Genomic DNA, 14,016 nt, shown 5'->3' on the forward strand with positions numbered 1-14,016 from the left:
ATATATATATATATATACATATATATTATTCATACCTTTGGTGTATAGGAGGCAGGCAGATTTTGACATCAAATTTTGGGGTAAAAAAGTGCATCTTATACACCAAAAAATACGGTAATTAACTTTTGGGTCATAATAAACTGTACCTTTGTTTTATTGAATTTCAGATGGATATGTTTACTCTAGTGCTTGAGAAGGAAAGGGATCTCTCACGTACTATTGTCCATATTGATATGGATGCTTTTTATGCAGCAGTGGAAATGAGAGATGATCCTAGTTTGAAAGAAATACCTATGGCTGTTGGATCTTTGTCAATGCTGGTTAGTTGCTTACATTAAATGTACTCTGTTAAACAGAATTCTTTTAACTGACCTGCATTTACTAGTTTTATGTATACATTGTTTTTATGTCAAAGCAGATGTAGAAATTTCACAAAAGTAACGTATTGTCTCTAATTAATGCTCCTGGGGGCATTGCAAACTGCAAAGGGGGGAAGGCTAATTTTTCACATGTGATTTGCTGATTTCAATGCTAATAAGTGTGTGTGTGTGTATGTTTATTTTCTTCTCTTTTTTTCAAATCAAAAGTATGGCAACAACAGTGGATTACATGTTGGATTACTATTGCTGTCAAAATTACAGTAAAAAAGTGGATTATAATAGAGGATTATATGTTGTATTACTATTGTTGTCAAAATTACAGTAAAAAAGTGGATTATAGTAGAGGATTATATGTTGTATTACTATTGTTGTCAAAATTACAGTAAAAAAGTGGATTATAGTAGAGGATTATATGTTGTATTACTATTGTTGTCAAAATTACAGTAATAAAGTGGATTATATGTTGGATTACTATTGTTGTCACACAAGGTAAGCTTTATAAAAATACCGGGGGGGGGGGGGATAATTAGGGACAATACGGTAGTTACAGTATTTATACATTTATAAACCTCAATTTACGACTGCACCATTAATGATTTATTTTGCAAATGAAATTAACTAAGACCACTATTTTGAAAAGAGATAATAATATTGGAAAATATTTAGTTATTATCATTGTAACTAACATGTACTGCTTGATATGAATTTAGTTTTAATATGCCACATGTTGATTTTGGTGATTAGTGGAATTTGCTAACTGAATAAACATAGTTCATTACTATTTACTAGGGATGCACGGGTAGTAAAATTGTGCTGAATCCCGGGTCTGGAAACCCGGGCACTAAGCTTTGGGCGGGGCTGGGTGTCTACTGAGTTCTTCCCTTGCCTCCTCCCCCCTCTAAAAAAAAAAGAAACAAAAACAAAATTGACATTTATTAATTTAACCGAATAATCACCAACAGAACATTCAAGTTTTACTTTCAACTTTCAATGCCCAGCCCCAACTTCTCAAACCATAACCCCTATTGTTCTCTGAATCCCCAACTTTCAGCGAGCGGTCAGTTTTTGTTGCTTAGAATACATTTTTTTATAACTAAACCAATTATTGACTGTAACTTTCAGTACCACATTAGTTGCCACAAAGATTAGGACTTAGATGCATAACTTCGACAATCAGCCGGAGCCAAGTATTACCGGGTAGCCCAATACCCGTGCATCCCTACAATTTACATTAAAGTAATCAGTTATTCTCATGAGACTAATTTTCTTATGTTTAGCTTCTTGTGGGTTATTCTTAAAGATAATTTCAAACTACCCTTCATTTAATATGATAGACATCTTCAGGTACAACAATTTAGGATTAAGTTACTTTTTTAATCCTAAACTGTTGTACATAATAATATATCATATATGCAATGTAGTACAAAACTTGTAACAAGCTGAAAAGATGCTTAATATTCTTTGGTGGGGTTTTCCCTACAAATTTTCATAAGACTGTTTTTAGGTCAGAAGAGTAATATGCTTACATTTTGTAGTACAAGCTGGAAGAAACTGTTGAAACACATCCTTGCTGATAATTTGATAATCAAAGAACTCAAAGATTATTCTATCAGATAGTGTTTAAGCTGCACATGACATTAGCTAGACTTTTGTGCTTCCTTTTCAGTGCTTCCTATCTAGCCAGAGAGAGTTATAATTAAATAAGAGTCCTGTTCATGTGAATAGATTAACTGTAGTAAATATTATTATGCTAATCATATCTAGTAATTTATGAAAAACACTGTTAAATGAGGAAGTTATTCAGTAATAAACATTTTTTGAGTGGATAAAGAATATTGAATATTAACTTGCTGTTACTTTTTTTATAAAAGCAATCTTATCCTGTGTAACACTGGTTATGTTTGTAGCTTCTAGTAAATTAATATATTAAGTTGAAGCTACACTATTATTTAGACATACGAAATAAACATGAACAACAGGCACCACTGTGGCTAGTTATGTAACCAACAGCCACTAAGCCACACACTTGTATTCATGAGTTATGTACAAGAGAATACATACATACTCTCATGTACATTTGCATCAACAGACTTAGTAATAGCTAATATTTTGATTACTTGGATAGCTTGAATAATTGGAAAACACTAATTTGGATTAGTTAATTATTTCGAAGAGTCTTGACACCAATTGATGAAGGTTAACAAGTTTGAATTAAGCCAAAATACTAATGAGGTATTGTAATGGCAATATTTAAATTACTTAGATAGTTGGAATAATTGAAAATAATAATAATCTGAAAGAGATATTTTGATGAATAATTTATTTTACATGACACTAATCAGTGCTCGTACGTAATTAATAAATAATGTTAACTGCTCGACTCTTGCCATACATAGATACCTTCATTGGATTTTTAGTAAAAAACAATTTGTAGATTATTTATCGGTATTTTATAGGCATTAAAAGCTTAATACTGAACTTAGGTTTAAAAATAGATAAAAATAAAATCATGTTTACAACCTTTTCAGTAGCCATCAAACTTAGTCAATCCTAGTGAAAACTAGCCACAGAAGTTAATTTCAAGAAAGTTGAAACCAAAATAAACTAAGTCTAGCACAATATGTATAGCAAACCAGCAAAAAAATATAAAAGTCTTGCATTAATTCATCAGTTGTGTAATATCACTATTAACCAGTCTTGTTAACGTGCATAGTAATTTGTGTAATGGATTTAAACTAGTTGGTTTTAATTCAAACTTTTCTGATTTACTTCCCCTATTATTCTGTCTCATAGGTTTTATGCCTATATTAAATGTAAAAACCAGTTTCAAAAATTTTAAGATATATTTTTTTGATATGACAAACATTTCCTTTTTCCTATAACTGCTGTTATTTTTCTTCTCCAGTCAACTTCTAATTATCATGCAAGAAAGTTTGGAGTTCGAGCTGCAATGCCAGGGTTTATTGCCAAGAAACTGTGTCCAAATTTAATTATTGTGCCTTGTAATTTTAAGAAGTACACTGAGGTAAGCAAGCAGGTTCGAGAAATCATGAGAGACTATGACCCTGACTTCCTTCCCATGAGTCTAGATGAAGCTTATCTGGATATAACAGACTTTCTTCAACAAAGAAAGCAGCAACTTGTGAAACAGAATCTAGCTGATGATAAAATTGAGGACTCAACTACTGAAGTTTTAAAATATGGACATCTTGAATTAGATACAAATAGCATAGTAGAAATGGTTGTGAAAGAACTTAGACATAGGATTTTTCAAAAGACTCAACTGACTGCAAGTGCTGGTAAGTGTTCAGTTTTTTTCAGAGACTATTATAAATTTATTGATAATTATGTTTCAGCAAAAATGTTGAGTTTGTTTGTCAGCGGCAAATAAATTAATATTTTGTAACTAGTGTGCATCTGGGTGTTTTCCATCTTCACAACTTCCAACTCAAGTTTGGAGTGGTCAGGTTAAGGTTTTCGCACATAGAAATATTTTTGCTTTTCTTTTTTGTTTAGAATGCACTTTCTTAACTGAACTGTATTTTGTACTCCTGACACAAAAAGTCTATGCTATGATGAATTTTTGTGCTTCAGGCTATACCCACTAGTTATGTTTGGCCTGTTGTGATACTCTCAAACCCAAGATCACTGGCTTGTATTAATATTCATGGCATTTTCTTGTGCATTTGGAATATTTTGTTTATATATTCTAATTTAATTTTTCTGGATTAATCCTTTTGCTAGATGTAAGGATTTCTCTAGACTCTTCTTGTTGGGCAAGCTTTTCAGCAATAAGTAGATAACCCTTCACATACTCAAGAGGTTGCAGTACATAGAAGTGGAAGATTAGTGAAGTTTCTAAATATATGGAAGACCAAAGTCCTGGTTTTTGTGTTTTTATAGCCCTCTAGGTGAGTCTTAAAGTTTCGTGAATCTCATACCTATTATCACTAGTTCCTATTTCCTACCATCACTTTGGGAATTCCCCTTGTTTTTGTCCCAAGGGGATATTGATTAAGTTCTGTATTCACATCGGGGTTTCCGTTATCATATTTTTGTTAATCAGAATTATTTGAGGGACTTATATTGAGATTTGTATCCTAGAAAATTCCTTTACTTACCTTATTTCCAAATTAAGTATGACCTTCAGTTGTTTGGGCATCTTTGCAAGATCAGTGGGTGTCCAAAATAGGCATTGCTGGTGTTTATCATCATGTTCTCGTATAACTTGTTCCTTGGTATTATATATGTTTAATTGTTAATTGAATTTCTCACTTCTGGTCTCTCACAGCTGAACCATATCCTTTTTTACAGGATTGTCAGTGTTACATCTTTATCTAAATAGTAACAAATGATTGTTTCTTTCTCAATCTTGAGTTTGGTTTTACATTCATTGAAGATTTGACATCATCATGAGAATGGAATAAATCGTGAAGAAATTCAGGTCATGCTTTCATTCGTCTCTTTTCCTCATACTACTGGGAGTATTCATTGGCTCATCTTGAAATTACTACTTCAGAGAAAAGCTCAGTATACCCCTCTGGGTATGTCCCATCTTTAGGTGGAAGAGCTGGATTTGACTCTTTGATGGCATTTGGCTTCTAATCCCTCCTTTGAGCTTTTCTTAGCAGAATTTCAGTTGTTCATAAATGTCTTAATACATGACACTGGGAGCAGTTTTAGAAGATCATGTGCTGCAAAGTGTGTGGCTTTCACAAGAGCTGATACTAAGAACAGTATTCTGGAACTCTCACCTGTTCAGAAGACTTTTTTGAGCTTTCTGAAACTATGATGAAATCATTATGTAAGAACCACATTAACAACACTACAGACATGGCTTATATAAATGTAATGGGTCACTCTTGCTTGCATGTGCTGGGTTTCAAAGCATTAAGTCTCCTTATAGGTATGTATCTTTGATTATAATGCAAGCTTATCTTGTACAAGATGTAATGAGTTTTCTGGCAGATCATTTTTACATCCAGATAGTTTTATTTATAGAGTGGTTTCTGTATTTGTTTTTATGTAATTTGGTCATATTTTTGGTTGTTCCAAACAAGTTTTTAAAGTTCTGGTAGTGGATGTTTGGACATGGGTTTTATGTCAAATATAATAAATGTCAGAGCAAGAAGACCACATTTTTACTATTACATAACAGTTATTACTGTTGAGTGATTTTTGTGATACTGATGTAATCTCTCTTGTTTTCAGGTATTGCACCAAACATGATGCTTGCAAAGGTGTGTTCTGACAAGAATAAACCAAATGGACAGTTTTGCCTCCAATCTACCAAAGAAGCTGTAAAGGATTTTATAACTACTTTACCAGTGAAAAAAGTAGGTTACTATATATATCTGTGTGTGTCAATTTACGTTTTTAAATCTGGTAGTCTTACTGCTGAAATACTGAAAGCTTTTTCTTGAGTTTTCTCTCATCCTCTCAATGAACGTGATTCAAATCTCTGAATGTCCTGAAAGCAGTGCAGAGTATGCATCACTTACACACATGACTTATTGTCAGTATATCATACATAAATTCTGTTTTCCCTCAGGTTTTTCTTGTTGAAAGTCATGCTTTTCACATCATGCAATAGTTTTTGTGGTGAATTTTGAAGCTAATACTTCAGTTAATGCTTCTATCAGTTCTTCTTTTAATGCTTCCCTCAATGATAGAAATCTTTGTTTCTTTTAAAGCTTTATTCCTGCAGATTTCTGTGGGCTTCCCTGGTGAGTATAGATGGTAGTTTGATGGGTCATCAGCCCCTTTCTTTTTCGTGAACAAACTGGTTCTTTTGCACATCCTTTTTCACCTTCGTATGAGAAGCAGGATTTGTCCTGATGAGGCTTCTGCTGAATTTATTTCTCTTATTTTTCAGGTACATAACATTGTAACCTTTGTATCAATTTCTGTTGCACCTGAATGTTCTAGTGTAGTATTACAAGGTTTCATTTTGAAATCTTTATTTTTCCACTTTCTTCTGACTTTCAGGTTGTGGCTGATGCTTTTAGAAATCTGTGCAATTCCGAGGTATAACCTTTGCCTCCTGTTTTTATTCCTCTGGCCTTTCAGCAGTGTCTTCGTATGATATCTGAAACTTCCAGTAAGATACATTACCTCATCTCACATAAATAGCTATTCTTGTTCAGTGCTGCCCTCTATAAGCAAAAATATTTTTTGCATGTCACAAGCCTTGAAGCGCTCACCCATCTTTGAATAGATTGATTCAAATGCATCTCACATGCAAATCATCATGTGACAACCCTCCACCAATAAGAGTGCAACACACTCTCTTGATGCATGTGGCTCCCTCTATTCAATTCTACCAAACTATCACTTCTCATTTGGAAGTACTTGTGTTGTAACGTTTAGTTTGTGCTCTCTTCAAGAGCTTCTTTTTCTTTTTTCCATATCTTTGTATTAATTTCTCTCAACAAATTTACTCTTTATTATACAGTAGTGATATTTGTAACTTGTTAAGTTATTCCGAATGGAATTATTTTATATTTCTACCCGATTACAGAACTTTTTATTTCATTACAATACTTTTTTATTTATTTGTATTTGGTTATTCATTTTGCATTATGAATTCTATGTTACCACTTCGGGAGGTTATATATGTTCTATCAGCACATTTACACAGGCTTTATGTCGCAGTACTCTGCTGGAAGATATTTGGCTTTACTTCATCAGAAGATTGATCATCCAAAGAGCCGACCTTCTTCGGGCCTTGCCTTGATTTTAAGGGCCCACACATTATGACATACAGTCTGCCAACTTTGGAAAGATAAGACCTTATACTGTTATGGTTTTTGAATAATTTTATGTTTAATATTATTATTTGTAGTTATTTTAGTTCCATAACATAATTTTTGTTAGATTGATCAATGCTCATATTGAAGTTCAGGTTAGCAATTAGTCTTAATTGTATCTTTTCACCTATACCATTCACTTAGGCTTACCATGGTTTTTGTTATTTTAGGATTGCCTGTAAATAGTGTAATTAATCTACTGGTATATCCATCATTAGTTTAACTATATTGTTTTTCTTCCATACATGTCTGATACATATGCTATTGCTACTATACACTTACTTAATTTATAACAATCACTTTTATTTTCTTTTTCCTGTTACATACCTCATATTCTAGTCTCTTTGGGGTGTGTATTTTTAAACACCCCTCCACCGGGACCATCCATTCTTCTCCTCAAATGTATTTAAAGGAGTTTTCTGTTATCCAAGCCTTTAATTTGGGTTTTCCCTCTTAATTTTCATTGTTCCCTCTTCTTCTATATGTGTTGATAGTTGAACATATCCCCTACAACGTTGGGTTTACTGCTTCCTCCCCTCTGTTTCTTTTCCCTGATGCTCATCTCCAAAGGTGAGGGGTGTGGTTTTGTAGGAGGGTTTAGGTCAACGATGCACAGATGAAAGGTCTTATCCTCTTCACAGCTGGGAACTTCCACCAGTCCAAGGTGCTTTAGTTCACTCTCTTCCTCTTGTGCGGTTTTCACTAATCCTGTTTCATTTTGACTCTTTTGATAGTGGCAACTTATATCACTCACCAAGTGGACATTCATTCTTGTTCCCTTTGTTAACAGTGGATTTCCTTTTTTGAACCCACACATTTAACATATGTCTTTTGGAGAGTGGTATTCCAGATGTTTGTCCTCGTTAATTGACTTTCCAGTCCCAACACAATTTCTCCGTAGGAGTGATATCTTGATCCTCCTAATTTTTGGCGGCTCTGCCTCTTGTAGGGTACTTCTCCACATGAAGTTTTTGAATCTTTTATCAATTCCTAGTTAGTTACCTTGTTTGTTTTTGGTCTCTGTTTCATCATCCACTTAGCCTGGCTGTTGTTAAGTTCAGACAGATTTACATCCTGTTTATAATGGTAGTTTTTCCATCAGTCTTCTTCCCCAAATTCATGTCACTCCAGTTCAGATCTTTCTGATTGATCTTTCCTGGCCAGTACTGCTTTGGTTTTCTCAACTGTTTTGGCTTGATTTGTTTCTTTTGTTCTGGATCGATTTTATTAACCAACATTTTAGTGGCTCATGTAGTATATTTGTTTCCACTTTTTCATTTCTTACCATCCTCCTTATTTCTTTTTGGTAGAATCCAGATGACCTCTGTTTAGTACATGCTGTGAGTTACTTCATTGTTTTCACGGCAGAAGAGGATAGCTGCCTATCCCAGCCATGCATTGTATGGAATAAATAGTATGGTCTGCTTTTCAAAATAGGGTTTTGTGGTCATGCATTGCACTGTTTCAGGTGTTGTTGTTCATCCAGACTCTCCACTGTTTTTTCTCCCCCATTTTCTTCTAGTGGAGTTTGAGAGTCCTTACCACTTTCCAGTTCCAAGCTGCTGGGGTGGTTGACCATAGAGGCATCCTCCTGAATATATTAATGAAATACAAATAATATATATAAATGATTATAAAACCATTCAGTTGAGAGTAGGGTGGGGGTGTTCTGCAGGTGTAGATGATAAGATATCCTCCATTGTTTAACAATGGAGTGAGCTGTCAATATTGCAGTTCACCCATTCTATTAGGGTCCCTCATCCTACCCCACATGGATGTAGGTTCACAGGGGCTGAGCTTTGTATTTAAAGCTGAACCAGTCAACATAAATCCTCACTCATTTATACTCTTGTTACTCCATTCGTGTTGTTGGTCATGATGGAGGTACTTGCAGATTACTACGGTTCTTCTCCTTCCACTATCCCTCAATGTTCTTATTATTCTGAGGATGTTACTGCACTTGGGGCAGTTCCTGTCATTTTAAATTTAAATGAGATGGTTTATATCATACAGACATCTCTTTGATGCTAGATGTTGGGTTCCCAGATCGATTAATCAATTTCTCACATTGTTATCATGTGTCTCGTTCATGGGTCAGGGGGGTATGAGATTCCCTCCGATCTCATAAACTTGAGGTGAATACAGTATGATCCTCTTTCCTACTCCCACCAGATGGCTGGGTTTTGGACTGTAATTGACTTGCTCATCATATGATCCTCTTTCTTACCCCCACACGGATGTCGGTTTCTGGTGGCTTGGGTTTTGGATTGTAGTTGACTTTCCGGCGATATGATCCTCATCCTACCCGTGCATGGATGTTGGTTCCCAGTGGCATGGGTTTTAAATATAGTTGACTTGCCATGTACAGTCCGTCTCAACCTAACCACTCTTCATTTAGGGGCATATCCTTTTCTTCTTCTTACCCACTTTTACGTTTTCTGGGATTGAGTTTAATAAACATCATATGGTTTAGATACCTATCTTACCATAGATCTCTCCCTCTTGGAAGTGCTTCTCTGTCTTTCCGCCTATATATATGACACTTTTCCACAATCAGCAAAGAATATACCTGGTATAGAAGTGGTGCGGTCTCCGATGTATGATCTTCTACTACCAGGATCTACTCTTTGGGGGGTCTCCTTTAGACACTTTCAAATAATGCTTCTTTCTTTCTCTTGCACCAATCACTCCACTTCTAGTAATTTATGTGAGTGGAAGTAATGTATCTTATTGTAACTTATAATTTTCCTATACTGAAAATGTATTTCCGATAGGAACTTATCTCCTCTCAACCTTCCTCCCCATTGAAAATCACTGCTTCCATTTTCTGCCAAAACTTGAAGCAATAGTTTTGTAGAATTAAATAGAGGGAGTCACATGTCAAAGAGTGTTTTGCACTCTTACTGGTGGAGGGTTGTCACATGATGATTTTCATGTGAGATGCATTTGAGTCACTCAATTCAAAGATAGGTGGGAGCTTCAAGACTTGTGGCATGTGCAACAAAATTTTGCATATAGAGGGCAGCACTGAACCAGAATAGCTATTTATGTAATAGGAGGTAAGTACCTATCGGAAATACATTTTCAGTATAGGAAAATTATAACTTTAGAACCTCAGGTTGTTTTTGTTTTAGGTTGGCGGTCTTGCAATCTGCCTCCTCATCAGTATTTTCACCTTCCCTCATTAATTATGCCTATTATATGACTTACGTCATCAGCTTAGTTTTTAGCTTTAAGCTATTCTTCTGATTCCTTTTCTCAGGAGAAAGTGTCTGATTTACATGTTTCTCTTTCTGCGGCTCTTACTCACTTTGTCTCAGTTACCAAATGGCTTGCTTGTTCCTTTGATTTCTTATCTCATAGAGTTATTTTACAAGACATAGAAGTTAGCTTAGTAGGCTTATTTGACCCAGAGAATGACTTACTTCATTTCCCAGTTACCTATTTTTCAGGGAGGTTGGAGTATGCATATAGAATTCATCTCATCATGTTCTTAAATTCAGTTTTTTTTTATTAAATTTCATCCTTCCCTTCCACTTTCTGCTCTTTCTTTCCTCTTCTGTCTGATCCAATATGTATTAAAATTTTGAATCGGGAAGTTTCAAACCTTGAACAGAAAGGAGTTACTGAAATGGTACTCTAAGCTTCCCCAGGTTTTTTAATTATTCTCTGTTTGTATTACAAAGGAAATTGGGAGATTCTCATTCCAATCTTTATCTGGAAATTCCTTTCTTATAGTTTTTTTTTTGGATAACAAAAGTGGATTTCAGAGAGTTACACATCCTGATTCATCTCTCTTCTTGACATTTATTTTGCTTTTACCATTGAGGTGTAGATTATAAACTCATGGCCCTCCCTTTCGGTATGGCTTCAGCTCCTTATGCCTTCATCTGTGTAGTCAAAGCATTTTCTCATCTTCTACACATATTCACTATCAATTTTCATCATATTATTCGTGCTTAATCTCCTCTAGTTATTGACTCACACTTAACCAACCACCCAATTAGCTTCTTATCTGGGATGGATTATTATGAGTATAAGTCTCTTCTTAGTATCTGATACATCCAGGATATTGGATAAAAACTTTTCAAGGCACTTTTTTGCTTCGTTATCTGTAGAGTCTCTGTGTAACAACTTCTCTCCTCTACTCCATCTGTCAAAGATCTTTGTGATTTGGGGATGATGGCTTCTGTTTATAAAGCGAATTCCCTTGGATTGTGCTCACATGAAACACCTTCAATGGCATGTTGTCTGTCAGTAGTATCTATCTTCAGCCCTGTTATCTCAGATAATTTTCTACCATACTTCTATTCTCAATTACTTTCAAATTACATCTTAACGGGTGCTTCTCTCAGGGCTAGAGTGCTGTATTGGGGAATCACTTTCCCACATCAATATTTTGGAACTTTGGTCAGTACAGAATGGTTTTAAAGGCTCCTACACTTGTTACTTCACTGTTGTCTTTTGCTTCATTCATTTCTACTGTGGTGTTGTATTTTAACAAGCAGAAAGGAACTCAATCTCACAACCCATGTTTTGCTGCAGTCTCTCTACTTTTTAGATCCCCTTCTCACCACATATATCTAAACCTGTCATGAACATTCTTACAGATTCTCTTTCCAGAGATCCTTGGCCTCTCTCTCCAGAGTTTACCCTTTAGTATTTCAGTGGTTTTGCCATCATCTTGGTCATCTTAGGATTGATGAATTTGCTACGGCAGACAATCTTCTTCTTACACTTCATTGGTCCTCAGTTCCAGACTGCACAATATGCACAAGATTATATGTTCATGTAATCATTCTAACATTTATACTCTTCCCAAAAAGTAAAGTTAACAAAGTTTTATCCAAGTTCTCCTTTCAAAAACTATAAAGTTAAGCTTTAAATAGGTGTATTAATCTTAACGCGTTCACGACATCATGTGCCACCAGTGGTACACAGCACCCATAAGATATAACTGTTCCTCCAAAGTCCTATATGAAGTATTTATTTTATATGGACGGCTATAATAAAGCCATGTCTTCCATCATGTACCACTGGTGGAGCATGAATGCCATGTTGAAAGGACAACTGAAATAAAACAAAGTTACATGATTAAAGCAAAAAAACCCAAATTGAGACTTTTCATAAATAAGAAAACTGTTATGAAGACTGTAATATAATAGGGATAGAACTATTATCATCCATAGTAGGGATTATTTTATCTCATGTCCCTTTTTTATGGCCATAAAATTGTGAAATATTCATAATTCTTCTAAAAAATGGCAATATTAGGCTGAAAAAAAAAATTAAATAATATAATCATTTGATTGTTATTATTTAAATTATAGTGTGCACCATCAGTGGCACATGACAGCCAAAGCTTAAATGGGTAAAGACAGGATGTCATGTCCCATGGTGGTGCACTCAAGAGAAAGTTCCCAGTGCAGTCAATCTGTCATAAAATATAGCATAAAGCCATAAAATTAGCTTTATCTAAGGCAGAGTTTACAATAAGGCCTTACGTTCCGATTGCATAATTAGATAAATCACTTACACCGCAAACAGAATTAAATTTTAAATTTCTTTACTGTTTTTATAAAATGAATCTCAATATATAAGTTTAATTAACATCACAAAAAAATAGAGGCAATTCTAAGAAAATCATATTACTGGTTTAATTTGTTTTGGATATTTGTGCAAAGCTGCACAAGGGTTTTCTGTGCTAGCCTACCCTACGTTTGAATTGATAAACTATTGAGAGAAGGTAGCTTGTCAAGTTTTTTTTAATTTTGATATTTTTGTAAGAACTTAAATAAGGTCACTTAATAACCATTTGTGTTAACCATACTGTTGGTGTGAATGTGCTTTGTAGTCATTATAATAAAAACCTATACACTGGATAGGTGAAGTGAAAAAAAAAGTGTCATTGGCCACTATTCAGTTCTTCACATCATATAGCCACACAATAGCAGATATAATAAATAAACTTAGTATTCTGCCCCTCGAGGTGGATTTCTGTACGTGGTGTGGGGACCTCCCAAGGAAGGTTCTGTATTTTTAGTTACCTCCTTGGGGAACTAAACATCCACCCATGCGTTTGCCTTGCATAACGATTCATGAAAGAGAGGAGAGGATCCTGGTGGTTGAGTGGTGTCTGGGGCACTGCACTTTGGGTTTGAATTCCTGTAGACAGTTGGCCTTGACCCCCCGGGTCAATCGGCTGGTCCTATTGGGCTAGGGTCAATTGAGTACCAGTGTTGAGCATTCTCTGCTGGTGTTTTGGTATAGTGCTCACGAAACCCTGGTGTTGCTGCGGCATCCTAGTTTGACATTGTAGCATCCCCTCGTAGGACTCCATGGTGGGTGGGTTTAGTAGGCACTGAATCTTTCTCTGCTCATTGGTATACGACCACACCTTGATGAACAGCAGTCTCCACCACATTGTGCACTTGTACCTTGTTTCCTGATCCTGCATTCACTGTCTGATAAATCTTTAGGGCAAATGTCTCCTTTTTTTATACAGAAGGGATTAGAGGGTCTTGCTGGCTCTCCAAAGTCAGTTAACCCTAGTTTGACATTGTAGCATCCCCTCGTAGGACTCCATGGTGGGTGGGTTTAGTAGGCACTGAATCTTTCTCTGCTCATTGGTATACGACCACACCTTGATGAACAGCAGTCTCCACCACATTGTGCACTTGTACCTTGTTTCCTGATCCTGCATTCACTGTCTGATAAATGTCTCCTTTTTTATTCAGAAGGGATTAGAGGGGCTTGCTGGCTCTCCAAAGTCAGTTAACCCTTTCGAAATGGGTCAAGGGTGAAAGGCCATGTCATCTCATTTGTTG

The 14,016-nt window shown here is 35.4% G+C and overlaps 1 protein-coding gene across 4 annotated transcripts in view; it reads left to right on the forward strand.

Annotated features, from left to right (window-relative positions):
- LOC106469070 (DNA polymerase kappa-like) overlaps positions 1-14,016 on the forward strand; it is an 85,410-nt gene that overhangs the window by 26,235 nt on the left and 45,159 nt on the right. For all 4 annotated transcript variants that reach the window (XM_022397473.1, XM_022397476.1, XM_022397475.1 and 1 more), the window contains 3 exons: positions 168-320; positions 3,286-3,679; positions 5,592-5,716. In XM_022397473.1, coding sequence (XP_022253181.1) covers positions 168-320; positions 3,286-3,679; positions 5,592-5,716 — 672 coding nt within the window. The remainder of the gene's footprint in view (positions 1-167; positions 321-3,285; positions 3,680-5,591; positions 5,717-14,016) is intronic.

The sequence above is a fragment of the Limulus polyphemus genome, unplaced genomic scaffold (assembly GCF_000517525.1).
Source record: "Limulus polyphemus unplaced genomic scaffold, Limulus_polyphemus-2.1.2 Scaffold3286, whole genome shotgun sequence".
Lineage (NCBI taxonomy): Eukaryota > Metazoa > Arthropoda > Merostomata > Xiphosura > Limulidae > Limulus > Limulus polyphemus.